Source organism: Lissotriton helveticus, chromosome 7, assembly GCF_964261635.1.
Source record: "Lissotriton helveticus chromosome 7, aLisHel1.1, whole genome shotgun sequence".
Classification (NCBI taxonomy): domain Eukaryota; kingdom Metazoa; phylum Chordata; class Amphibia; order Caudata; family Salamandridae; genus Lissotriton; species Lissotriton helveticus.
In genome coordinates, this window is record NC_136068.1 from 1,487,007,635 (window position 1) to 1,487,034,156 (window position 26,522).

Below are 26,522 nucleotides of genomic sequence, written 5' to 3' on the forward strand. Positions count from 1 at the left end.
CACATTTAAAACAAGTTTGAGTTACTGCAAAACAAAACTTGAAATTTCCCAGGTGAGATCTGCTGCCACACCGATAACAAGAAAGATCGGATCTTCCTGATTTGGGTTTAGTTGCAGATTTAGAAGTACGAGGCACATTAGTGTTAGTTCCTTTAACAGATTTGTTGATGGTTTTGGAGCTAACTAACTTAACTTCGTTTGAAGGTGTGTCACCACTCATTTCCTTCATACAAAATTGGGAATGCTCAATGCTTCTAGCTAAGGTTAGAGCAGTTTCTAAATCCGGATCCTTAGAGGATAAAAGTTTTTGTTGAATCTTCTTGTTACAAGTGTGTTCAATCAACTGATCACGAATGATCTCGTCTCTGAATTCTCTGTAATTTAATGTGACTGCTAGAGTTCTAAGAGCAGCTACAAAATCTTCGATTGATTCACCTGTAAGTTGGGCTCGTTGCAAGAATTTGTGATGCTCAAGTACTGTATTTCTTTTAGGACTGAATCTCTTGTCCAAAGTTTTAATAAGAGAAGCATAGTCATTTACGATCGGAGAATCACCATTATCGCCCCCCACTAACACATGTGCTCAACTTCCAAAGGTAGTCTTTAAAATAGTTCTCCCTTCTGAGCCTAAATTATACACCAGTAAGGCTTTTTTCTTCTTTGAGACAAAAGTGTCACCATGAATTGCTTCAAGATAAGCATCAAATGTCTCTTTCCACTGCTGCCAATTAATAGGAGGAGTGCCAGGTGATTGCAGAAAGGGGGGTGGGGGGTGGTGCCAGCACACAATCCATTGGATGGCCTTGCGTGGGTGAGTTGCTGCATCAGAAATTACTACAACAAACGGTTGTTTGAAAAATTGTAAAATATCTCTTTGTGTGCAAGTCACTGTAGTGAATAAACTTTAATTTGGGTCATTGACATGCTTGGTGTGCGTGTCACCGTAAGAACAACTTGAAATGTAGCAAGCCAACTGCAGAATAAGAGTTTTTAATATGTACTTGGATGACACACCAGATGTGTGTGTCACCGACGCGTTTGCAAAGATGTATAATGCCTGTAAACGAGTAATTTTAGAAAGGTGTGCAGATCACCGAGATCTGCAAAGGAATGCCTGACTGAAAAGAGACGTTACAGGCTATGAAGAAATGCCTTATTCCAAGATGGCTGCTGCGGTAAGCATTGTGACGTCACGCATAAGCGTGATCGTCGTGACTTGGTGTGCGGATCACTGTGGACCGCACAGTGGAGCAAGGAACAAGGAACGCAAGTCTTTGTTGAAGACGCGTGTGCTTGATGCAGTTGGACTCCATGCAAGAAGGATATTCAAATAACAGTGGAAAAGCAGACAAAGACAAGAAAATCGTCTAAATCTCATTACAACCTTCGATGAGAGTGCGGTTTCCAGGAGGATACTCACTATTTGTAGCAGGCAGGGATATCACGGGGCGCATGTAAGATTCTCACCACGGACCTTCAAACGAAAAATGTAGACGTCATCTTGAAGAAGAACAGCCACAGCGTTTGACACACACATCAAGTAAGACTGAGGACAGAACCTAACTCGACGCCACTGAAAGGAAGACGACAACAGATAGATTCACAAGTCCTCTTTATTTCAGTCTTGTCTCACAGCTTCCCCAGCAGCAACTGCCCGATCCCCGCATTCCAAGTTCCACACAGGGGACACAGAGAAGGAAAGCATGGGTGTGAGAAAGTGCCATCTTTCTTGCATTGGTATGTCCCCACTTTTTTCTGAACTGCTGATGTATTTTGACTGAGTGTGCCCTGGCTCCTGCCAACCAGGTGCCCAGGGCCTGTCTTCCTTCCCTAAAACTGTATTGAACCTAAAACCCAATTGGCATTTCTGGCCACCTATCAGCCCCTAGTAAATGGTACCCTAGGTACCCAGGGCCTGGTGACTAGAGAAGACCCCTAAGGGCTGCAGCACTTATTGTGCCACCCTTAGGGGCCCTGCACCCTGACACCAACACACTGCCTTTGCAGGCTGAGTAAGTACAGAACTAAACAAAGAGTCGACATGGCACCCATCCCTGTGTGCCATGCCCCCAGAACCCACTGCCCTGCCACATTTCAGTCACCCCTCTAGCTGGGTGCCCTATGCCAGTGGTGTGGGCACAGGTGCATGAGCCCTGTGCCCCTACAGTACACAGGGCCATTCCTGGGCACTGTAAGTGCAGTGATGCCATTAAGAGTATATGGTGCTTGGAGGTTGTCATTACGAACTCCACAGCACCATAATGGCTACACTGAACACCAAACTTCTCAGCACATTAAACCCTCACTGATGCCAGTGTGGGATTTAATGTAAAATGCACCAGAGGTCATCTTAAAGATGCCCCCTGAAAACCTAACCTACAATCCACGTCTGGTCCGAGTGGCTGCAGAGGCTGCCACACAGCAGACATGTTGCTGAACCCATGGGTGGAGATCCCCCCCGCTCTCCTGGGCCTGCAACAATGCACATCCTGGGTGAGGTGCTGGGTCTCCTCCCCAGGATGGGCAGGGGGAAGCATCAAATGCATGCCGCCTCTGTGAGCTTCTCCAGACCATTTGCTGTACTCAGCAACTGGCCCCCACCAGTTCTAAACCCTACTCTGGCGGGAAGACTGGCAGGAAACCCTACGTCAGGAAGGGGGGTGTGCTAGCCTGTGCCAACCCCACCCCTCATGTGGGAGAGGCGAGGTAAAGTACGACCCCGGGCTCCGGCCATCTTGAAGATGGGGACCTCTGCCCAATCACAGCTAGGCTCCTGCCCCCCTCCCACAGGAGAGGAGCAGGCTAGGGGGTGTACCCACCCCAGGACAGGGACCTATTGGTCCCTGCCGTTGCCGTGTCTGTAACGCCCCTAAATTTAGTATTTAGGGGCACCCTGAACCTTCCTTCCTCAGATCCCGATAAGAAAAGAAGAAAGAAGATCAAGAAGAAGAAGACACGCCGTGCAGCTGCTAACAACAGAACGACACCCACTGACTTGGCCCCAGCCCTACCGGCCTGTCGATCCTGGAATCTGCTCCTGCTTCATACCGGCGACTCCTGCGGACAGCAACCTTGGGACACCCGGAGGACCTGCCTGCCTTGACCCTCTTAAAGACTGGGACTCCCATAAGCAGGGGCTCTTCTTCGGTAACCAACCCCTGGTGCCAGCCAGGAAGCTCAAGACCTGCCCACTCTGCACCCGCCGAGCCCGGCCCGTGCCCGTGTGATCCAAGACCATGAGAACGTCGCCCCGGCGACTGGGACCCGAAGTCCAGTTCCCAAAGACCCTCCTCGACGAACCAGATGACGCCTGCAGCCTCAGAACCAGGGACCCCTCCAACCGCAACCAGCCGAGGGTAAGATTTCCCGACACCCAAAGACACCCCTGCACCCAGCACCCTGCGACCCCCTGTGCCTCCATTTGGGGTACCTAGCTCTTCTACAGGATCCCAACTTACCTCTCGAAGTGGTGGTCGCACCTGAAGAATCACCATCCCCGAGTTTGCAGCCTTTGTTCCCTTTTTACCTTTCCCATTGAATAGCATTGAGCGCCCGACGGCTCAAAGGCAACCTGCACCCAGCCGCCCGAGTGCCCCTGGCAGCGCAACCTGTGCCCTATATTACTTCCTCATTTGCCCTGGGCAAGTGACCAGGAGCCCAGCTCCCACATCCGCTTGGCCTGCTAGCCAGCAGCCACCAACCGGAGGCCCCCTGCCCCTCATTGTATAACATTGGGCCTAACTACCTATGCACCCGGCCGCCCTTGTGCCGCTGAGGGTGAACCAACTGTACCTACCTGACCCTGGGGGACCCCTGAGTCTATGCCCAGAACCCTAACTTCGCCAGTCGAGTACTCACTTGGAAACTGGTAACTCCCTTACCTGCTATTGGATAACATTGACTGGTTTAACTAGAAAAATCTTCTAAGTGTGAAGTTTTGAAAACTTAAGATATTCCCATAAAATCAACCGAAGTCCGAATTCCGAAGTACTCACTTGGGATCAGGAGAGAAGCCAGTACTGCATCGTGTAGCGCAGTACTGAACCGCAAAAGTAATCCTAGCCGGGTTTACTAGTAACTTGAATTTTCTCCACAGGAATCCATTGCGTGCTTTTCTGTGAAATTTCTTCTGTCTACTTTTGAAAACTTGAAATATTCTTTAAAAATAATACCAAACACTGAAACGTAATTACTTACCTGTTTTAAGTTGAGACCCCAGTGCTGGACCTAGGAGCCAAGTACTGAATTACAAAAGTAACAAGATCGTATTTTGACTGCAACCTGAATTTTATCCCATTGGATAACATTGCCAGATTTTCATTGAAAGTGAGAACTTTTAACATAGCTTTATATTCCTTAAAAGTCACAGCAACAACTAAAACGTTTTTACCACACTGGTTTCAGCTTAGATTCCAGGACTGAATCTGGGATCCAGTCCTGGAACTACCAGAGTAATCTACAAAGTAATCAGCTGTATTTATATAGAAAAACCCATTGAGCTCAATGCTTAATTGTGTTTAGAATTGTGTTGCCTACTGCAACTCCTGTACATACTGTGTTTACAAAGTTTATTGCTTTTCTGCAAAGTACTCATCTGAGACCTCTCACATTGAGAACAGTATATTTTTGATACCTGTTGGTTCTAGAAATAAAACAACTATATCTTTGATATAAAAACAATTGGCCTGGAGTTCAGTCTTTGAGTGTGTGAAACCTTTTGCTGACTGAGTGTGTACAACAAATGCTTTACACTGTCCTCTGGTACTGCCTTACTGCTCGACCAAGCTACCACTTTAGAGAGTAAGGTCACACCTGGCTTTAATCTCTCTTATAACTCTGGAGTTTGTGGACTCTATACACCCTGTACCATATCTTAGTCCAGTATATATACAGCCACTTTCTCACAACGGGCAGCAATGCACGAGATCCCAACAGTAACCTTTCCACTTTTGTCTACTGAATGAGGATTAAGCTTACTAGCAACTATCCTTGCTCTTATCATGATCTCAAATGGCACCAAATCTGTGGCATTGTCTATACAATGGGAGCAAACCTGGACTGAATTATGAGTAACAATGTAATTTATAAAATTGTTTTTCCTGAGCAGCTTTTCCAGAAAAGCAGTTAGGGCCACATGTTCCAAGCTATTTTGTGTTGGCAAACAGGTCTATTCGTAGAATCGCCCCATTTGTAAACGCAAAAAAGGCTTTTTCACTGTACTGTTTTGCGATTCGGTAACCTGATACCAAATCGCAAAATGAGTTTGCCAGTCGGTATTAGGAAGGGGCTTTTCAAGGGCACCCCTTCCTAATAGTGAGTCGCATAGGTATGTAGGAATGTTTTGCAACCAAATACCGGTCACAAAACATTTGCAGTTTACCATCAGATTCAATCTGATGGTAACCCATTCACAAATGGGAAGGGGTCCCCAAGGTCTGCTCTTAAAAATTGAAAAGAAAACTTTTCATTTTTTGTTTTCTAAATGCATCTAGTGTTCCTTTTCCTTAAGGAAAATGGGTTTCATTAAAAAAAATAATGATTGCTTTATTTAAAAGCTATCACGTAAATGGTGGTCTACTGACCCCAGCAGGCAACCCTCCCTTGATATTAGCGATTCCCAATGGGTCGCAAATTGCAACCTACCTCATTAATATTCATGGGGTAGGTCAAAATGCGACCCATTAGGAATCACTAAATGAAACTGATGGCGTTTCATACATTAGGAATAGCTATTACCTTATAGCGATTCGCAGAATATCGCAATTAGGTAATCACTATTTCCAAAATTGATACATGTGGCCCTTAGTCGCTTGTTGGTCACCCTTTGCATACATTCCACTCATTTGTCCCTGTGGTCTGCAGCCACTAGTACAAACCAGCATCTAGTACCTAGTATATCCATAGCTACCATTTTAAAGAAATTCTGGAACTTTTCCCAAAAGTAGCCTGGGGACCTTAGATACTGTGGATTTCATCAACATAGGTGCTTGTTGTACAGCATTTCTCAAACTTCATAATTGAATCCCAGCCAACAGAGCAACTCCCTAACTACTTTTCTCAAAAGTGTGCTTCATGGAGTCCCACATGCTCCTTCACATGGGAAACCAAAACCTCAGTGGTCCTGCAACCCATTCATCAGGCCACATCGCCTCATCCACCGTCAACATAACTGATCACCAGACCTATAATGCTATGTTTCTTAACATGGCCTCCCAGCCTTCATTAATAACGTTGTCCTGACTGGAGCTACCAGCCCTTCAAGCCCCTTCTCCTCTGTGCCAGGGCACCAGGACGGCCTTACAAAACAAATGACGACCACATTATATGTTTTCCTTTGGTCCCACTCAAAACCCACAGTAAATATCTCATCCATTTTTACTACATGTAAAAACAAGCCAACACCTCCCTTTAAATGCTAGATTGCCATTCTTCCTTCACCTTAGCCCTAAGAAAAAGGTAGGCACTAAGGGGAAAACCACAATACAGAGACAATGTCCCACCACTTTTCATTCCTATGCTTCGTACGTACAGAGTGCAAGGGAAGGTGGTGATCCAAACAAAGAGCTGCAGCATACCTCGTCATCATTAACACCTTGTCTTCTAATCGGATTCTGGAGGACACAGCATTTGTTCTCTCTGAGACAGCGATATAAATCCTGGCTGTTCTGGTCAGAAAAAATCCTTGAAATGTAACCGACATGCCAGGAAAACATGTCCAGCGTGTCAGGGACATTAGTTGGTTATTTCTGAGGATAAACAGTGCTATCTTCAGGAAAAGCATGAGTGGTGACAGATCAGCTATGACGACATGGCCAAGGGATTCTACCACTAAAGACTATTTTTTATATTGCCACAAGGGCAATATGGCAGCATTTCAATGAGTATCAAAAATAAACCATTACGAGAGGGTCCAAGGGATATAAAGTTTAAAGACCCGTGGCTGGTTATTCTCCCCAGCTCCTTCTACATATATAACACAAGAACACAGGGGGTCTGAACAGCCTAGTTCCTTAGCTGAGCTTCCAATCCGAATTGCCAGAATCTCGGAGTGTTTAAATCACATGAAAATAGCCCATTGTAAACGCAGGTGGACACTATGTTAATAGGAAACACAGACACAGTAAAAATCATTCAGAGATGGTTTTCAAAATCCAAAACATTTAGCAATGGGTTACCATCAAATTGACTTGGTGATCAGTCCTATCATCTGGCCAAACTCAGGTGTGAGTAAGGCTAGTCCCCTGATCATTGGGACCTAGTGAGCCACACCATTTGTTGCTGGTTAAGGATTTGGTCCACCAACACAAATGAACCGTCAATGATGGCTGATCTTTGATGGTTAAGTGAAAAATAGTGCAACAGAAACAGAATAGTGAATTTAAAATAGGATGGTGTGTCCTCCTATTACAAAGTTCATTCTATGGCCGAACAACATCTCCTAATTAAAAACCTAACACAGTGCAAAAGAAACAGTCAACAAATATCTGTCTAGTAATGGGCCAACATGTTTCTGCCTAACGGGCTTTATGTCCCTTGGCTTTCATCAGGGCCTCTGTTCTTTCAAAAGTTGCACTTTAGTGATATTAAACCAGAAGAGACACCACCAACACCAAAGTGGAAAAATAATAAGGTAAACGGTTGAATACGATACAACCTGTAACAACCGGAGACATTAGCCCTCCATGTCAATTAAGAAGTAAGATTTCCTTCATGGTAGGGGAATAGACCTCACCTCACCTGGACCTTGCTCAGGTTCTACGAGGCCCCGCACTCTCCGTCGGTACCTCAAGCTCCCATCTGAGAATAGACCTCCCCCAAGACTCAGATGGGAGCTTGAGGTACCGACGGAGAGTGCAGGGCCTCGTAGAACCTGAGCAAGGTCCAGGTGAGGTGAGGTCTATTCTTTGTTGAATTTGGATTTATGTTGTCAACGAAGAAGAATAAACTGCAGTTTTCAGTTTTTACTCTAGGAAAGCTGGCTGATGTCCTATTATGCAGGTTCATCGACTGTTTTTGAGTGTTCATCCATAGAATGGATGAAAGGGACCAAGCCTTTTAAAACTTTATAATAGTGAAGCCTGGTTGTTACTTAAGGCTTGGCCTGGGCCCCTTTGGTGTATCTGGATTGTGTTCCTCCAACAAGCAGCTTGTTCTTTTATACTAATCCATACACTCCACAAAAATAAACAAATATGAAGAGATTGTTTTCCTATAAACATATTTCAATATCAGATCCCATTCATCTGTATTCCATTAGAACTGGTCACAGTCACCTGCTGCACTTTTTTTTTAAAAATATATTTTATTGAACAAAAGCAGAGGCAGTGATCAGCAGGTAATCTTGAAGCACAATCTTGACATAGAATACGTACATTACAGCAGTGTAACATAGGCACAATTACAAGAGGGAACCCAGTCTAGACATTGCCATATCAATTGAGGGGGAGGTACACAGTTCACCTCTATAAGTATTCCATCGTCCCCATTTCTTATCCCAAACACTCAGCACCCCCTAACCTTATAAACCGTCTTTTCGGACAACATACACACATCCATAGTAGCAACCCATCTGATCAAGAGTGGTTTAGAGGGTGAGCCCCACTGCATTGCTATTACACGTTTCAATAAAAGGGAGCCCAGAGCCACCCATTGCTGTTCAAGTGCAGTTAGATCTGTGGGGTCCCACACATTAAGAAGTTCACATTTGGGAGTCAGAGGGATGGATTTTCCTAGGGCATCAGCCATCTTGCGGACGGCGCGCTCCCAGAGGTCTTGGATCACCGGGCATTCCCAGAGGATGTGATAGAAGGTGCCAATCTGACCGGAGGTACGAAGGCAGAGGTCAGAGGTCCGTCTACCAATCCTGGCCAGAAGGGGAGCGGACATGTATGTTCTATGTAGTATCTTTAATTGTATAAGCCTAAATCTGTGGTTAATAGCGGATTCGTGCGGGGACATTAGCGCCGCTTGCCATTCAGCGTCCTCCAAGACACCGATGTCGTTTTGCCATTTGTCTCGTAGAAACTGGAAGGTGTTAGGCATGTTGTTACATAACTTGCGATAGGTGTAGGATATCGCTTTGGCCTGGAAGGGTTCTGACAAGAGTCTGTCCTCTAGGGGCGAGGAATGTGGGAGAGAGGAGCGATCAGGGACGCTGGCAAGTATGGCGTGTTTGATTTGTAGATAGCGGAAGGCCTCAGATTGGGCTAAGTCGTGTGTCTTCCGGAGCTCTTCGAAGGTCAGTAATTTGCCCTTGTGAAGCATGTCGCCCAGAGTGGAAATGGTTATTCTGTCCCACTTGTCGAAGCCCTGATAATGACAGAGGGAACCCAGCTGATGTGAAGTCCAAAGTGGGGTGGATAGCGTGAGAGTGTTAGCCTACCCAAGTCGCTTGTTCGCTCGATGCCAGATCGTTATTGTGTGGGACATCGGGCCTATATACCAGGTACGAGAGTGTTTGCCATATAGGGCTTCAAGGTAGCCCCCATGGCCCGTCTGGTATCTCTCTAGGTAGAAAGCAGGGTTAGTGGGTGAACCATAAATCCAGGAGTTAGTGGCGATCAATTGGGTAGCCCAATAATAGAGTCGAACATTTGGGAGGGCGATTCCTCCATCGTACCACCCTTGTGTAAGCGAAAGGAGAGCAATGCGGGAGAGCCAGAGGTATCGGTAAACCCTGGGTAAGGGGGCTGTGTTGTAGATGGGGGACGGATTACCAGCTAAATACAACTGGCACCCTGAAGATCCCCTGAGGAATGAAGAATTTCTCCTGGTTATGCCTAATTTCCCCCAGTATTTCACCCAGAGAACCTTTATTTTAACACACAGTTTCTCCAGGTGAAACAAAAGAATTGATGAGTTACTGTAGACCTCATAATTCAACTGGGGCCGGCAACTATCTTTGCTAACTCCTCTGGACACAAAATGCCTCTTGTAATGAGGGCTTTAGTGAGCAGCATAAACAGGAGGAATGCACAGTCACTGCAGGATTACTGCACATTTCTACCATAACACTGATTTAGAGTAATATGGTTGCAATGCAGTAGTGCTTGATTACATTATACAAATACTGCCTAAATATATTGTTTGGCTCCAGTAAAACATTGGTAATAGCTACACATGCATGCACACCCACTCATAAAATGTGGAAATTCATGTACTATTAATGTTACAGGTTGGTACCTAATTTCGACCCAAACCCATTAACCCAGGATAAAAGTATCTCCTATTTGCAATAGTGCTGTGAGTCCAAATGTATGCAGAACGTTAAAAGGGTGTGTCAATTAGGTTCCCAAACAGGAAGGTTCCAATAGACTCCATGCTGCATAAATTACACCAGAGACAAGACCTTCCACATAAAACACTACACGACATCACAGCACAAGCCTAGGTTCCAAGAGACAAATTACAATGAGATCGAAGATACTGCATTTATCACAGTTTTGATCTTGTCAGAAGAGTGTAGAAAATGTTAGCACAATCCATGTAAAATTGGACTGAGGTAGACAGCCTCAATGCCAGATACTGCACAACTTCAAAGCTGTGCTATGCAAGCAAATGATGGACAGATTGCTGAATAAATCATACATTCACCCACAGTCAAGAGATCTGGGTTAAAACCATTGCTTTTTTGCTCACCATGCCACCCCAGTTTAGACCCAGTCATATGCAAATCAGTCTTGACACTGTGCCTCATGGGAACAGTTCAGACCGAACTGCCAAGCCAGCTCCTCCCTGGATGGGTAACAAGCATCCTGGGACCGGTTTCAGGGTATTCCGTCCATCATCTGTGTGTCTTCAACTTCAAAGCAGGGAAGCCCTGTGCCTTATTTAGATGCTATATATTCAGATCTCAATATTTAAATAAAAATTACACAGCCTTCATTGTCGTGAATGAATGTTTCCTCTTCCATTAGTTTTGGTTGATGGATCTCTGTCTTTCAATATTTGTTTTCTCTAGAGATGTACATGCATCAGATCACGTAATGCAACTTCACTTACACCTATCTTTTCTCTCCTCATTTAGGACTGTTTAGAAACCTTCAATGCCTCGATAAAGGGGTGATCGCGAAGAACCTGCAGGAGGCTTTACCTGCAGGCTGGAGGAGTGGCTCACACGAGGTGACCTGGAACCCTGGAGTTTCCCATCAGCCCCCAAAAGAATGGCTGCATGCCTTCTGGAACTTCCTACGGCAGGAGGCTGATGTGTTATCTCCATTTGAAGGCCACCCCCTTGTTCCATTATGCCCCATTCACAAGGACACTACGCAGCTGGAACTGGTTCGACTGACAAAGACGGCTTCTCTGCTCTTCCAGACTCAGGATGGGCACAGCTTGGCAGAGAACACTACCAATGTGATTGAAACTATTGGATGCACAGTGATACGCCAGCGGGACTCACAGGTGTGGCACAGGTGTCTTTCTGAATATGTTATGACACCAACTCCAAACAACATCCTGAAGTCAATTTCAAATCTAGGAGTGGACAAGGTTGTGATAAGACTTAAAAGGATGACCTTGGAACAAAAAAAATTGTTTAGTGATTTCCTTTCCCAAGCCTCTTGTTTAAGTGCAGAAGAACGTAGGGTTTTATCTCAGTTACCTATCTTTAAAGACATGGGTTCCCTCATGAGCCCGGGTTCAAAGCTAGTTGCAGCTGTTAATGCCCGAGCTGTAGATAAACTTACTGTCCCAGCTATTCCAAGAGACCTGGTGTTGCCAGAGAAGCTGCTCATCTGTAGAGATGAGTATGATCGCAGGCTGCTGCTGCAGATGGAGGTCTCCTTTATCAGTGCAACTGATGTGGCCTACCTCTCAGCCCAGGCCATCAAAAGCGGCCTTTATGCTCATCAGCAAAGTAAAGCAGAAGCTATCATGCTGTGGGTATTGAGAAATGGTGGCCTTCTGTTTAGCCAGAAATTAGAGCTTAGGGAGTGTTGTCAGAGCCTGCTCTTTATACCTTGCAACCAGAAGCTTGTCCAGCCATCTGCTCTCTTTGATCCTCGAATTAACATTTTTCAGGATCTGTTTCCACCTTCAAGATTTCCTCCACAATGTTACCATGAACAGGCAGTACTAGATTCTCTGAAATCACTTGGATTGAAGGATTCACTTGAAGATATTACTGCAGATGACATTTTACAGATTGCAGAAGAGTTGGACAACCACCAACAAGATGGCCAACTTCAGGTTCTAGAAAAAAAGTCCAGGGCTCTGGTCAAGATTTGTAATGAAACCCAGGTATTGTGCACTTTTGAGCAGCATATGCTACAGTCTTTGTGCAGCCTGGCATGGGTGCCATGGAGTTCTCACATTCCTAAGATTGTATTTTGTAAACCATTGCAGTTGAGAAGTATGATGCACTCAACTCTTGTGCAATTGGCAATGCCTCTTACAGAAGAATTCAATCAACAGGCTAGCGAAAAACTTGGCCTCAATAGACCACCACCTGCTGAGAAAGTAATTGAACATCTCACAAATCTCAGCCATCAGTACCAGACAGAAGATGGCTACTCACTGGTACTGAAAGTACACAACATTTACAATCATATACAAAATAATTTATGCCAGTTCTTGACTGTGTTGAACGGTATGAAAATATGGAATGGGGATGGCTTTTCTGTCCCCGCTGATATCCTGTTGTCATACCCGGAAGGCTTAGATCTGAGTTATCAAATAAAAAAGGTCCCCCAAGAGTTCGTCATGTACAGAACAGTCTTCCTTAAGGCTGGGGTTCGTGAGACCATATCAGAGGCGGAGGTAACGAACATGCTTAATGAACTAATGCAGGATATCCACAACAGGAGCTCTGGTTGTGGTACCAATGGTGAACTGAAGCTGGCTCTATGTATTATAGACTGGATGAAGAGAAGGGAATATCACAGTATGGATGACTTGCCAGTCCCAGTGCAGGCTGGCAGCAGTGGATTCACCTTGCAGCCACTGTCTACTGCCCTGTTCTGTGACATGCCAAAGGAACGTTTGAATGACCTGGGAGATGAGCTAGACTATAATATTGTTCATGAAGATATTACATTTTCCACTGCCACGTTCCTGAAAATCCCACTTCTCAGCACCAAGTTCCTGAAACCTGAATATTTTGAGCCTTGGGGTCCATCAGAACCTTTAACACTCCGTATAAAGAACATTCTAAAAGAGTATAGTGAAGAGGTTGATCTCTTCAAGGAGATGATACAGAACGCAGATGATGCAGGTGCCACGATCTGCAATTTCCTAGTTGACATGAGACAAAACCTTGATTATCGAAACAGCCTCATAGACCCCGCCATGGCACCTTGCCATGGGCCAGCTCTGTGGTCCTACAATAATAGTAATTTCAGTGACGAAGACTTTCGCAACATCACACGAGTTGGGGCAGCAACAAAAGAACTCCAGCTGGAAAAGATTGGAAAATTTGGTCTGGGATTTAATACTGTGTACCATGTAACTGATGTGCCCTCTATCCTAAGTGGTGGCAGTGTTCTAATATTTGATCCCAACGCATGCCACCTCAAGAAGCACATTCAGAGTGAGGCTAACCCTGGCCTTAAGCTGAACTTCCAGAAACATCCCCATGTATTGCAGATATTTAAAGACCAGTTTCATCCATACCAAAATGTTTTTGGTTGTAATCTTAAACTCGTCCATGATTACAATGGAACACTTATTCGATTGCCTTTTAGAACCGAGGAAAATGCCAGAGATTCAAAGATCTGTGATCGCAGCTTTGGTGCACAAGAGATAAAGCTACTTATGGATACCTTCACAGAATCATCCCAAAACCTCATCATTTTCTTAAAGGGTGTGCAGGAAGTAACCTTGGGTTATCTTCAACCAGATTCCTCCTCAAGTATAGAAGAGACATGGTTACTGAAGTTAAGTAAACATCAGGTTCAAAAGCTGACAGTACCAGAAAACTTCATACTGCAAAGGAAACTGATGTCTATCACAGAAGTGGTCATAGGAAACAAAGCCCTAAATGTCAATGAGTCTAGCATCATCCAAGTTACCAGGACAGAAGACTCCGTGGAAACCTTGAAATATTATCTGGTGCACTCCAGCTTTGGCATTATGCAATCATTTCAAACATTCCAAGAGAGAAGGCAAAACAACACAAACGTTGACCTCCCAGTAGCTGGTGTTGCCCTGCCATTAATGAAGAAAAAAGACACTGGTAAATGGAGACCTAATCTGAAGGACTTTGAAGGACAAGTCTTCTGTTTCATGCCTCTTCCCATTTTCTCTGGCCTCCCATTTCACCTCAATGGATCCTTTTCTGTCATGTCCAATAGGAAGGGCTTATGGGACACGACTGATAAGGGGGAGTGGAACAGGCAGCTGCTTTGTGATGCTGTTACTGTTGCTTGTGTTAGAGCTTTGACCCAACTCCAACATATGTGCCGAGATGCTAAAATGGAAGACTACTGCTACCACACTTTCTGGCCCAATATAAAAAAGTCTAACTCAGTATTTGCGGAGGCTCCCATTGCCTTTTACAGAGCAGTGGCATATGGCATAGATGGCAATGTTCTTGAATTATTCAGCAATGAACATGTATGGTGCTCAATTGAACATGCATGCTTCTTAAGCTGTGATATTGTGGAAAACACACATGTTGGGGAGATGGCCTCACATGTTTTCTCTGCAAATCTACAAAAACCATTTGTGGCTGTGCAATTGCCAGAGTGGGTAAAATATGGTTTCATTGCAAGTGGCTGCAGCGATGCCCTGCTTTGTAATACCTACGACTGGGAAAGATTTTACAAAGAGATTGTATTCAAAAACTTAAACTCTTTACCAGTAGAGGCAAGAGATGCTCTTATACTTCATGCCATTGACATGAACAATATAGAGGTGGACAAACTCCTAAGGTGTGTGCCTTGCATTCCATCAACCCCCTCTGGAGCTTTACAGCTCATTAGTAACCTAGTGCACCCAGATGGTAATGTGGCTTCACTTTTTGATAAGGAAGAGGGTTGTTTTCCATTTGGGACATCACAAACGTACATGAATTCACAGCGGTTGTCCCGCCTAGAACATCTCGGCATGTTGAAGGACAACATATCTGCAAAGCAGCTGATTGGGAGAGCTAATACTATTTCAGAAGTTTGGGAGCTTGATAGAATAAAGGCATGCTGCCGGATAAACAAAGTGCTTGACTTTCTAAAAGACCTAATACAAAACAAACTGCGCAATGAATACCAATCAATGTTTAGGAGAATTAATTTTCTTCCTGCTGGTCTTCCGCCTTGTAACACACAGAAGGATGCCAATGACATTGCCCTTAAGAAGCCAATAGAGGTTTTCCACTACAAACACTGTAGTTTGGTAAATATGTGTGAACCGGTTCTAATCAAAGAGTATGCTGGGCATCATTTTACAATCTCTCCAGATGTCAGAGATTTTTTGGGACTGAGAAATGACCCGCCTGTCCCGATGGTAATGTTACAGATGGAGAAGGCTCAAAGAAATGCCAACATGTTTTCAACACAAGAGCTTACACAGATGGTCCGCAAGTGCTATATCTATTTAAACAAGCAAATATTGAATGAATCATGGGTACAGCATTCTGTCCATGTAAAAGCTCAGACTTTTCCCTTTGTTCTTATAGGTCAGGAGTTTGTGTCCTTGAGTTCCATTGCACGTGAAGTGTCATTTGAGGCAGCACCTTACTTGTACCAGTTACCCAGAGAATATCTTTCGTATGATATTTTGTGGAAGTGTGTGGGACTGCATGAAAGGTTTGCTTTTGATGATTATAAATCGGTCCTTGAGAGAATGGCTTCAAGATACAAGGGAAAGGGCCTACCAACAAAAGATCTGGACCTGGCATTGAACATTGTAAACATTGGATTAAATGGAGAACTGAAGGACAATACTTCAAGCCACTACCAGGTTCAAGGCATCTTCCTACCTGACCAAGACTCGGTCTTGCGTCCGGCATCCAAACTCCATTTTAATGACACACCCTGGCTACCTTATAAAGATACACAATTCTGTCATGAGATGATCCCTCGAGCAGTGGCTTTGAAGCTCAGGGTACCAACCAAGATTCACAAAACACTACAGAATCTGAAAATCTGTTCACTGTCCCAATGGGTCTCCAACTTTGGTGCCAAGGAAGACCTCACAACACGCATTAGAAATATTATAGCAGAATACTCATCCAAGAAAGATATCTTGAAAGAGCTTATTCAGAATGCAGATGACTCTGGTGCCACAGAGCTTCACTTTGTGTGGGACAGCAGGACACACCCTGCGTTACGTAGCTTTGGAGAAGAGTGGAAGTCTCTACAAGGTCCCGCTCTTTGTGTCTACAACAACAAAGTCTTCACCAACAATGATATTGATGGCATCCAACAACTAGGCAAAGGTGGTAAAGGGGACAGGTCGGATAAGACAGGGAAGTACGGTATTGGGTTTAATTCTGTTTATCACTTGACAGACTGTCCTTCTTTTGTCACTGGAGACAGCATGTTGTGTGTCTTTGACCCAAACCTTTTGTTTCTGCCAACAGCTGATGAACATTCACCTGGGGGGATGTTCAGTATTAACCAGGAGTTCAAGTGTACATTTGCTGATGTGTACAGCTGCTTTCTTCCTTCACTTTTCTGCCTCGAGCAAGGGACACTCTTCCGGTTGCCACTGAGGACAGCTGAGACTGTAGCTAAATCCCAAATCTCTAACCAGACTGTATCTAACGATGACATTGAGGCACTATGGGGGGAACTTGAAAATAATGCAAATGATTTAATGCTGTTCCTGAATAGCATTCAGAAAATTACATTCTCAAAGATAACAGAGACAGACAATACGCTGCAGGAAATCCTTTCTATTCAGACAGAGCTGAAAGGTGACTGTGCTGGCAAAAGACTGGCCTTCCAAAAACAACTTAAAGAGCTGGCAGAGGCAGGGCAATCCATGGCTGAGTTCATACCTTTCCAGGTAATATATACAATTGTAATAAAATGTAGCAGTTCCACTTCTTCTTCCAAGTGGATGATAGCTAGGCAGGTTGGTGTTCAAGAGGGTAAATACTCCGACCTACAAAGAGTATCGAATAATTTGAAGTACGTTGAAGTACCACATGGTGCTATCGCCGCTTGCATCAACAGCCATGCAAAAGGCCGGGCCTTTTGTACTCTGCCTCTGCCAGTGGAAACTGGCCTACCTGTTCACATTAGTGGAAGCTTCATCGTGGACTCAGCCCGCAGGGACATCTGTAAGGAGGATGGCGGAAGTGGAAAGACTGAATGGAATTATTTGATCTTGACACACCTTCTTGCCCCATTGTACAGTGACCTTCTTGAATATATGTGCCAAGATCTATCCCAAAGCAGACAAGCACCAATAGAGTTTGAAAGCATGGATGCTTGTGGCAATTTTCTCAATTCACATTTTTTGAGATTCTTCCCTCACACCTCTGAGGCAGTTCCTCCGATGTGGCAAAAAATAATTGGCTGTGTCTACAATTCTATCTTTGAAAAGAAGCTTCAGCTTATTCCATTTTATAGACTGAAGACCATTCATATTCACACTTTCAGAAAAGAGACTGTTAATGTTGAGTGGTCAGCAGTCGGACAGGAGTGTGCAGCTGCAGAGCCTTACTTCCTCATCTCCGAGATACAACCAGACATGGAGCGTGTTCTTCATAACATCAACATGAAATTAGTGTGTCCATTGGACACCCTCCTAAATGTTTTTGAAGAGCTAAAAAGGGCAAAGGTGAAAGCTCTAATGGTATGTCCTGAATCTGTGAGCAACTTCCTTAAGGTCACCAGACTGTATCTTGAAGGAGATGAACTCCCTTTACCAGTCTGTGATACTCTTCTAAAAGATGAGTTCTCTTGTTCTACACTGTTGGAGTTTTGCATCCAGGAAGCAAATGAGGAAGCAGAATACCTCAATGAACTACCAATCATGGTAACAGTGGATGGTAATCTTGGAAGGTTTCAACGTGACAGCCCCAAGTTCTGTAGCATGTATTCAGATCTTTTTCCTGCGCACATGGACCAGTTTGCCAGCAACAACGTGATTAAACCTCAGCATATTGCATTGCTTCAAAAAGAAGGCTTCCTTAAACACTTCTCCATTGAAGAGTCAGCAGGTTTCATCAAGGAATATTTGGGGCATAGGTACCAAATGTTAGGGGGTAACTCCAGTGGTGGAATAAAGCTAAAGGCAGAAGACAAGAAGTGGCTGAAGAGAGTGTGGGAATATTTTGAGAAAGAACCTCAAACACTTGATATTGGAGATATGGAGGCTAGCAGTAGATTATTTGGAGATTTGACTAGATATTTTTCAGATTGGGCAATATTACCAGTATCTTCCTTAAAGTGTAACAAGGACACCTTTTTGCTAAATCTTGGTGACTGCAGCACTATAGTTTATGAGTGGTCAGATGAAGTGGCCAAATGTCTTTCCAAACTGGGCTTTTGTAGGTTAAACACCGCAGTTTTACCCTTTAGCATAGGTTTCCACTGCATGAAGCCTCATCTTTTGCAGACAGATGACTATGTTTCAGTCCTGGGGCAGCTCTGGTCCAGACGTGAGGAACTCCATTGGAGTGAACTGACAGACAGGGAAGCTCAATATATCCTGCAGATCCTCTCAAACACTTTTAAAACTGCACACAAATTACAATATCTCCCCTTATTTGAGACAATACAAGGAAGTAGGCAGTGCCTTCATATGTATTCAAAGAGGTACATCCTTAAAACAAGGTTGCCCAGTGAATCTCCCATATTTCATGAACTCTACCAGATAGATGAACAGACAGTTTTCCTTCGTGAAAATCATCTCTATGTGAAGTTGCAAAAAGCTCTAAACATTGAAGTTTTTGATGATGTACAATTCCTTGTTAATTTTTTGCTTCCACGTTTTACAAGTATGGTTGAAGAACAGCTACTCAAAGTTCTGAGGTTGATCCAGAAATTATCTTGCCATTATTGCAACGAGTTTGAGGTTCAAAAAGCCCACATATTTAAATCACTTGGATCAGTCCGGTTCATCAGAGATGTGCATGGGACATTTCAGCTGCCTTCTTACTTTTATAATCCAGATCATTTGGTATTTAACACATTTAAGCTGTATGAAAGGTTTATCCCTGGAAGCTTTTTTCAACAGTTGGGATATACCTTTCCCCAGTTAAAAGGAACTCTTCTGGGTCTTGGCATGAAGAACAACATTTCCGACGATGACTTTGTAGAGTTTGCCACACATGTTGAAACAGAGGCGAGAAGGAGCACTACACTTAAAACTGTGAGTTCCAAGAGCAAAGTGCTGTTTTCTCACTTGCTCCAACTCCAAGTAGAAGACTTAAAAAATGACTTCATAAACCGAGTGTGCAACATTCGTTTTGTAGCTCCCTTTACCATACCGAGTGACCTTCAGAAACTCAGCCCCTCTTATACCAAACCAAAAAGTCTTGTTCCTCTTAAAGGTTCATTTGTGAAGTCTGATGACGAACAAGTACAATTGGTATGGACATCTATGAATATTCTGAAGGGACCATTTCGAAACAGAAAATTACTAGAAGCATTTGGTGTCCTCTTTGAGCCACCAACAGGGTTAGTCCTGGAGAACTTGAAAAACGTTTGCAAAGAGCAGTGCTGTGGAAAAAAAATTCAATCCCTCCGCAGTAAAGTTCTGGAAACAAGTTATACATTCCTTCAAAAACAATTACCCTTTGATTTCAGCTCACTCGCTAGCTTCGCAGTTATTTTAGTGGAGGACAATACTCTAGCACAGCCTCATCAGGTAGTTCTATCACTGCAGGAAGACATCCTGTTTAGGCCATACCTTTTCAAAGTGCCACCTCGCCTGGCTGGCTACAGCCACCTGTTTCAAAGTATTGGGGTAGAAGCAGAGCCAACTATGTGCCACTATGCTCGGGTACTTGCCACAATCTACGAAGAAACCAAAGATAAGGAATCCCCTCATCCCAACCAAAAGCGGACTTTGTTGAAAGCCACTGCCAAACTCTTTTTACTACTAAAAGAATGTACATCTATCCCTGACATCCAATTCCTAAAGCCACTTTATCTTCCTGACTCAGATGGGAGACTGTATGATTCATCTACCCTGGTGTATATTAACTGCAATTCCAACAGGGAGATCAGTAATTTGAAAGGTGCTTTTAAGTTCCTGATACCCCTTGAAGGCTGCAGTGCATTTGATGAATATGAACTGGAGAAACTCCTTAAGCAACTTCCTGAGGACATACGACCAAAGATGCTCTCACAAGTTACAACAGAAAGCCTAGAGTCGATGCAAGTGTGCAATCTTGGGGATAGCTGTGAATTGAAAGAACAGTTGCAAGATCTTCTTTTGTCATTTAGCTTTCAAGACGGTCTTGCCAGCCTTTTGAGATCCCAAAGCAAAGGAGAGATACCTGCAGAGAAGGCAACCATTGACTGCCGAGCTGTCTTTCGAAATTTGGAGATTGTGTGTTGTCAGAGGATACAGACAGTTCTCTTGAAAGGTTCTCTGCCCCTGCCAGGCACTTCCTTATCTAAAGATGTGTTCATCAAGACAGGACCAGAAGGGCAGTCTCAAATCTGCCTTGTACACAAGGAAGCAATGAATGTGCATGAAACTGTGAATATAATTTCTTCTTTGGCAAAAGAGATTAATGGGCTAATGATGAATTTGCTTATTCCTCAGTCCACGCTCATCCTCTTGGAATTGCTCACTTGCAAGAGTCCTGAAGAGATATGCAGTGTTCTAAAAAAGCACAATATTTTTACAAGGAAGATTGTAAGTCAGGCTGCCTTTTCTTTGCCACATCCAGGTGAAAAGATCCCAAATGAATGGCATGACTCTCTGGATATGAATATTCTCAACTGTTTCAAAGTGGGAGACTATGTAGGCTACATGGATCCTTCTGGAGAAGATGTGTATCTGTACGCAATCATCCTGGAGAAACTAGAGTCGAGGGCTTGTGGTGACACCGAAGTGGAGATGTTCCGGATTGATCTTGGACCAGGCAGTATAGTTGAAGTCAACATGCTTGATCTTTATCAGTTCAAGAACAGTCACATCAGCAAGAACAATTGCAGAGATCTTGAGATGGTGATGGAAGATCTAGAAGAGCAGAAAGAAAAACAAGATAAGTGGCATGAGAAGTGTGTGAGAGACATAAAAAAGGAAATTGATGAGCAACTAGCAGGTATTTGGAAATTGCCTCTGCCTGAGAGAAAACGATCCATTAGAAGACTTTACCTAAAGTACCATCCTGACAAGAACATAGGACAGGAGGAGCTTGCAAATGAAGTCTGTAAATACCTCTTTCAGTTGATCAAAAACCTAGAAGAGGACACAATCTCTAAGGGTGAAGGATGTTCTGAGAAGCAATCCCAAGGCTTTTCTAAATTCTGGAGGCAATGGGGCCAGCAGGCATCCCAGCACAGAAAGTACCGGGATGACTTTACCAGGAAATATAACCGTAGCTATGATTTCTGGGGTTACCACAATAGGAGTCAGAGAAGATCAAGGCCAGAAGAAGCCAGCAGATGGTTCCGTCAAGCTGACTGTGATTTGAGAGCTGCATTTAGTGATGTTGGTCATAGCAGCCCTGAATGGGTGTGCTACAAGGTTCATCAAGCAATAAAGAAGGCTCTGATTGCAGCTCTGTATAAGAGAGGAGGCAATTTCAGTAAAGACTGCCCTATATACCATTTAGCTACAAAGGTATCCACTTTTAGTAGCACCCTTCAGGAAGTAGCTAAGAAAGTGAGTGAGCTGGAGATACACGGAGTCGACGATACGAAGACACAATATCCAAATTACCATCCTAAACCTGGCATTCCCAACGACTGTATTCCCTCAAATCAGGAAAAGGTAGTTCTTAAAATGGCACGGGATGTTCTTGACAGAATCAATGAATATATACAACAGTAAGGAAAGTCTTATAATATTGCTTCATTTTTAACACAATGATGTTTGATTTTTAAGTGAATAGAATTTTTTTAATCAAAGTTCAAAGGAAGCTATTGATATAGCAAAGCTTATGGACCATACAGCAGGATATGTGAGAGAGTTGAAAAAAGAAGCAGAATCCTGCTTAGAAATTCCCAATTGCAATAAGATCCAGGAAGTGATGTGTCAAAGAAGAAACAAAATGTATATGATAAAGATGTGTAAAAACAAGATAGTGTGAAATTGAGATGTTATCGAGGTGGTAATCACAATCATCTAGCCAACAGAGTGACAGGTTTGCACATAATGTAACATGTAGCAAGTACAGCAAAATAGGTAATTTTGCTAGAATGTGCAGGGATCAATAGTTAAAATAAGTGCACATATTAGATTATATCAAGAATGAACAGCCAACAATCATTTTGATAGTGAAAGATGAATTAGATATTAATCAAAAATAAACTACCCAGAATGCACAATCAGATTAGATGGTAAAAATGTAAACATGTTTGCTGATTTATGTTTTCCATTTACTTTGCTAGATCATTAGGTGTTTGCTGAGATGTTTCAAAAAGGCCAGTATGTTTGAAAGTCACCGTATATAAACCCTGGGGGATATAATAAAGATCCTATACCGTTAGTAGGATTGGTGTAAATGAGAATAACCTTGAAGGGAAGGTCCATGGTAGGTAGCGTGTATATTGTAAAAAAGGATCACATTTGTTGAGTTGGAGGCACCAGAAATAAATGGGAATAAACGTAGACCCAAATAATAGTGAACAGGTGATAGATCTAACAATGGTATTAGAACATATATGTGAGGAATTTCCTAAGATGTTTTCAGATAAATTAGGGTTATTAAAAGGGTTTTAATATAAAAGTAAATTGAAAATAACCCGAACTCCAGTTGTTCATAAAGCACACCCCATTCTATTGTTGATGAAGGAACCTTTACAAAAAGAAATGTATAATGCAAACAATATCTGTAGATAGTTCTGAATGGTTGGCCCAAATTATTTTATTTAACGAAGGAGAAAATAAAAAAATGTGATTATGTATCAATTTGAGAAACCTGAATAACAATATACGGATTGAAAGACATTCGCTTCTAAGAAAAAAATAGATGTTTCGTACTATAGGGAAAGCCACATGTTTTAGCGTAATTGATTTGTGGAGGGCCTATCATCAGGTAGAGGTACGCCCAGAGTCACGATCATTAACATCATTTATAACACCTATATGGGATCTTAGATTCAGGAGAATGTTATTTGGATTAGAATTGACAGCTGATATGTTCAGAAAATTATGCAGATAATTTTAGGAGATATAGAAAACACGTTTTGTTTCCGAGGTGACATTCTGATTTAGATAAACTGGAGAAAGCAGGCCTTACAATAAACAAGGAAAAATGTCAGATTGGTATGGGATATGTAAAATACCTAGGACACTCTATCTCAAAAGATGATTTAAAGCCAAGAATCAGGTTGATTGAAGCAGTTATTAATGCACCAAGGCAGAGTAATAAAGATGAAATAAGATTGTTCCTTGGTTTGGCAAAGTATATGGCTACATTTGTACAGCACGTTTCAGACTTCACTGAGCAATTGAGAGTGAAGTTAAAAAAGAAATGCACTCCAACTGGAATGATACTTGTGAGTTAGCGTTTGAAGAAATAAAAGGGTGACTTGCTACTGCTTCATACTTAAGTAATTTTGATGCATCTAAGAAGACTGATGGAAATACAGATGAAAACAAGAAAGGTTTAAGGGCTACCGTAAGTCAAGTGATTGGGATGAAATACAAAATCATTGCATTATATCACACTCTCTTAAAAATGCAGAACAAAATTATTCAGCTATTCAAAGAGAAGCAATTGCTTGCTATTGGGCCAATACACATTTCAAGAACTATTTATGGGGTATGAAATTCACAGGACTGGCATAAACCTCTAACTAAGAGAGCAGATCAAGCTACTCCCAAGAATTTCAAAAATAAAAGTAGAATTAGAGGGTCATAACTTTAATATGAATATGGAATATGCCCTAGGACAGAAAAATTTAGCTGCAGATTGTTTATCACATCTGTCTCTGGAAGAAGGGGAAGGAGGGAAGGGGAACCAGGAGGTTTGTGGAAATTGGGTGATGAATGTTCCAGCTATTTTGAAGGAGGAATGAGAAGAGAGAATAAAGATAGATGCAGTTTTGCAAGAGGTTAACCAGACAGAGTAAGATAAGCCCCACAAAATATTAAGAAGTTTTGTGATGTTAGAAATTAGTTCTGTTGAAAAAATGGCAATGTTTACAGATGTGACAAATTGGTAACCCCTACCAACCTGTGGGAAAAAATTGTGATTTAGGTTATAAAGGGCATTTAGGGAGATATGTATCTAAATCAAAGGCAAGGGTGCATTACTGGTATGGACACTCCTATTGAAGAATTAGTCAACGATTGTGGCAGTTTTTAAGTAGGCTCTAGATTTGGACAGGACGTTAGCCCTACTACTTGGGGATTTGTCCAGCATAGCATTCAGTACTATATTGAAGTCTTCAGCTAAGATTGTCGTATCTGGGAACCCCAAAATATTTTAAAAAATTGTTTTCAGAGTTGAGGGGTCATCCTGATTTGGGCCATAGTATCCAACTACTGTGATGAATATACTTTCCACAGATATCTTGGCTATGGCCCATCTACCATTCGCATCAGTCATGACATTCAGGATGCCAACATTCGCTTCTCTTTTAATTAAAGTAGCAAAATGCGCTTTCCGATTTCTGGAGGGAAAGGTCGGGCACTCAATTAGGGGTGTCTTTCTATAATAAAAAATATAGACACAAATCTAGGATAGACTATATCTTAATTAGCAATGACTTAAGAGGTAATATCAAAGATATAGGCTATATGACCTCTCATTTATCGGACTATGAGGCTGTATGGATGGATTTGGATTTTGTCCGCAATGAACATCAGAGGGTTTGGACATTTGATCGTACACTCCTCCTAGATGAGGCTTTAACTGGCTATTTATCTCAGGAGATAAAATCCTTCTTAAATACCAACATAGGTTCAGCAGAGTCTTTGGTAGTATAGGACATTTTGAAGTCATTTCTGAGAGGTCTAGTTACAAATAGGACTTCCTATCAAAACAGGCAGCACAGGGAGGAAATTGCGTCTACGGAGCGCCAAATGAAGGAAGTGGGAAAAGGGATTATTAACAAAACCGATCAAGACTTAACTTAAACATTAGTAGCCAAACTGGAATCCTTGAAAGCGCTATTGGAAATTCTAGTCTGAACTATATTATCCAACAGGTGGGAGGTGAGCAAGCTTGCTCACTTTGAGTATGGTGAGGGGGCTGGTAGATTACTAGCCTGGAAGGCCAAATAGGATAGAGTGCGTAATCTGATAAAACAAATAGATATTGCACATACCAACAAATCAACGATCAAAGAAGAGATAGGTGAAGCTTTTCCCACTTTTTTTAAGGACCTATATGATGAGGATAACAATATAGATAGCTCATCGGCACGGGATTGGTAAGACCCAATCCATCTCCCAGTCTTGGAATCCACCAAACAAGAAAATCTAAAAGTATAAATATCACAACAAGAGTTCAGAAAGGCACTTGGTGCCTGTAAGCCTGGTAAGGCTGCAGGGCCTGATGGTCTGCCGGCAGAAGTGTTTAAAATTCTGGGAGAAGAGATAATTCCATTTATGACTACTATTTTTAATACAATTTTAGTCGATGGGGCTAAACCACCTACCTCATGGGGTGAAGCTAACCTCACACTGATTTTAAAACCAGGTAAACCCTCTACAAAGTGTGGGTCATATAGACCCATCTCGCTTTTAAACTCAGATTATAAGGTTTTTACCAGGATATTGGCCAATAGGTTAGGTGCAGTCACAGGAGATCTGCTGCATACTGACCAGAAAAGGTTCATAAAAGGTAGAAATATTTTTGACCTTACGCACGACTTTATCGGCACGATTGACTTTGCCTCTAGCTTCACACTCCAGTTGGCAGCAATGACGTTTGATGCAACAAAAGCCTTTGACAGGGTTAATTGGAACTATCTGACAGCCGTGCTCGAGAAATTTAATTTTGGGACAAGATTTGGTCGAACCATCAATCTTATATACAGTGATCCTTCGGCAAGACTGGTGGTTAACGGTAAATTGACTAGACCCTTCCAGAGTACGAGAGGAACTAGACAGGGCTGCCCCCTCTCCCCCCTCCTTTTCGACCTGTACATAGAGCCATTTGCTCAGCGTCTTAGTGAGGAGTCAGCTATTTTACCATTTAAGAGCGGTTCTTGGGAGAGGAAGGTAGCCCTGTACGCTGACGATATTCTTATTCTTTCATCAGACTTAGTCATCCTTCCCTCAAGTCATTAGTTTAGCTTGGGAGTTTGGCCTAGTCCCTGGCTATGAAGTCAATGCTGAAAAAACCGACATCATGACCTGGAAACTGCCGAAGGGACGAAAGAGGAGATGCGGTATTTGGAAGTTAAAATTGTCCCTACTATAGAGAGGATTGCCAAGACGAGTCTTTTGAACACTCTAAAAGAGAGCCAAACACGAATGAAATCCTGGGCCCACCTTCC

The 26,522-nt window shown here is 42.9% G+C and overlaps 1 protein-coding gene across 1 annotated transcript in view; it reads left to right on the forward strand.

The window, feature by feature from the left end:
- LOC144770408 (sacsin-like) overlaps window positions 1-23,460 on the forward strand; it is a 263,570-nt gene extending 240,110 nt beyond the window's left edge. Inside the window, exon 8 of the mRNA XM_078654917.1 lies at window positions 11,027-23,460. Coding sequence (XP_078511043.1) covers window positions 11,027-21,900 — 10,874 coding nt within the window. The 3' untranslated portion in view covers window positions 21,901-23,460. The remainder of the gene's footprint in view (window positions 1-11,026) is intronic.
- Window positions 23,461-26,522: the final 3,062 nt, after the last annotated feature.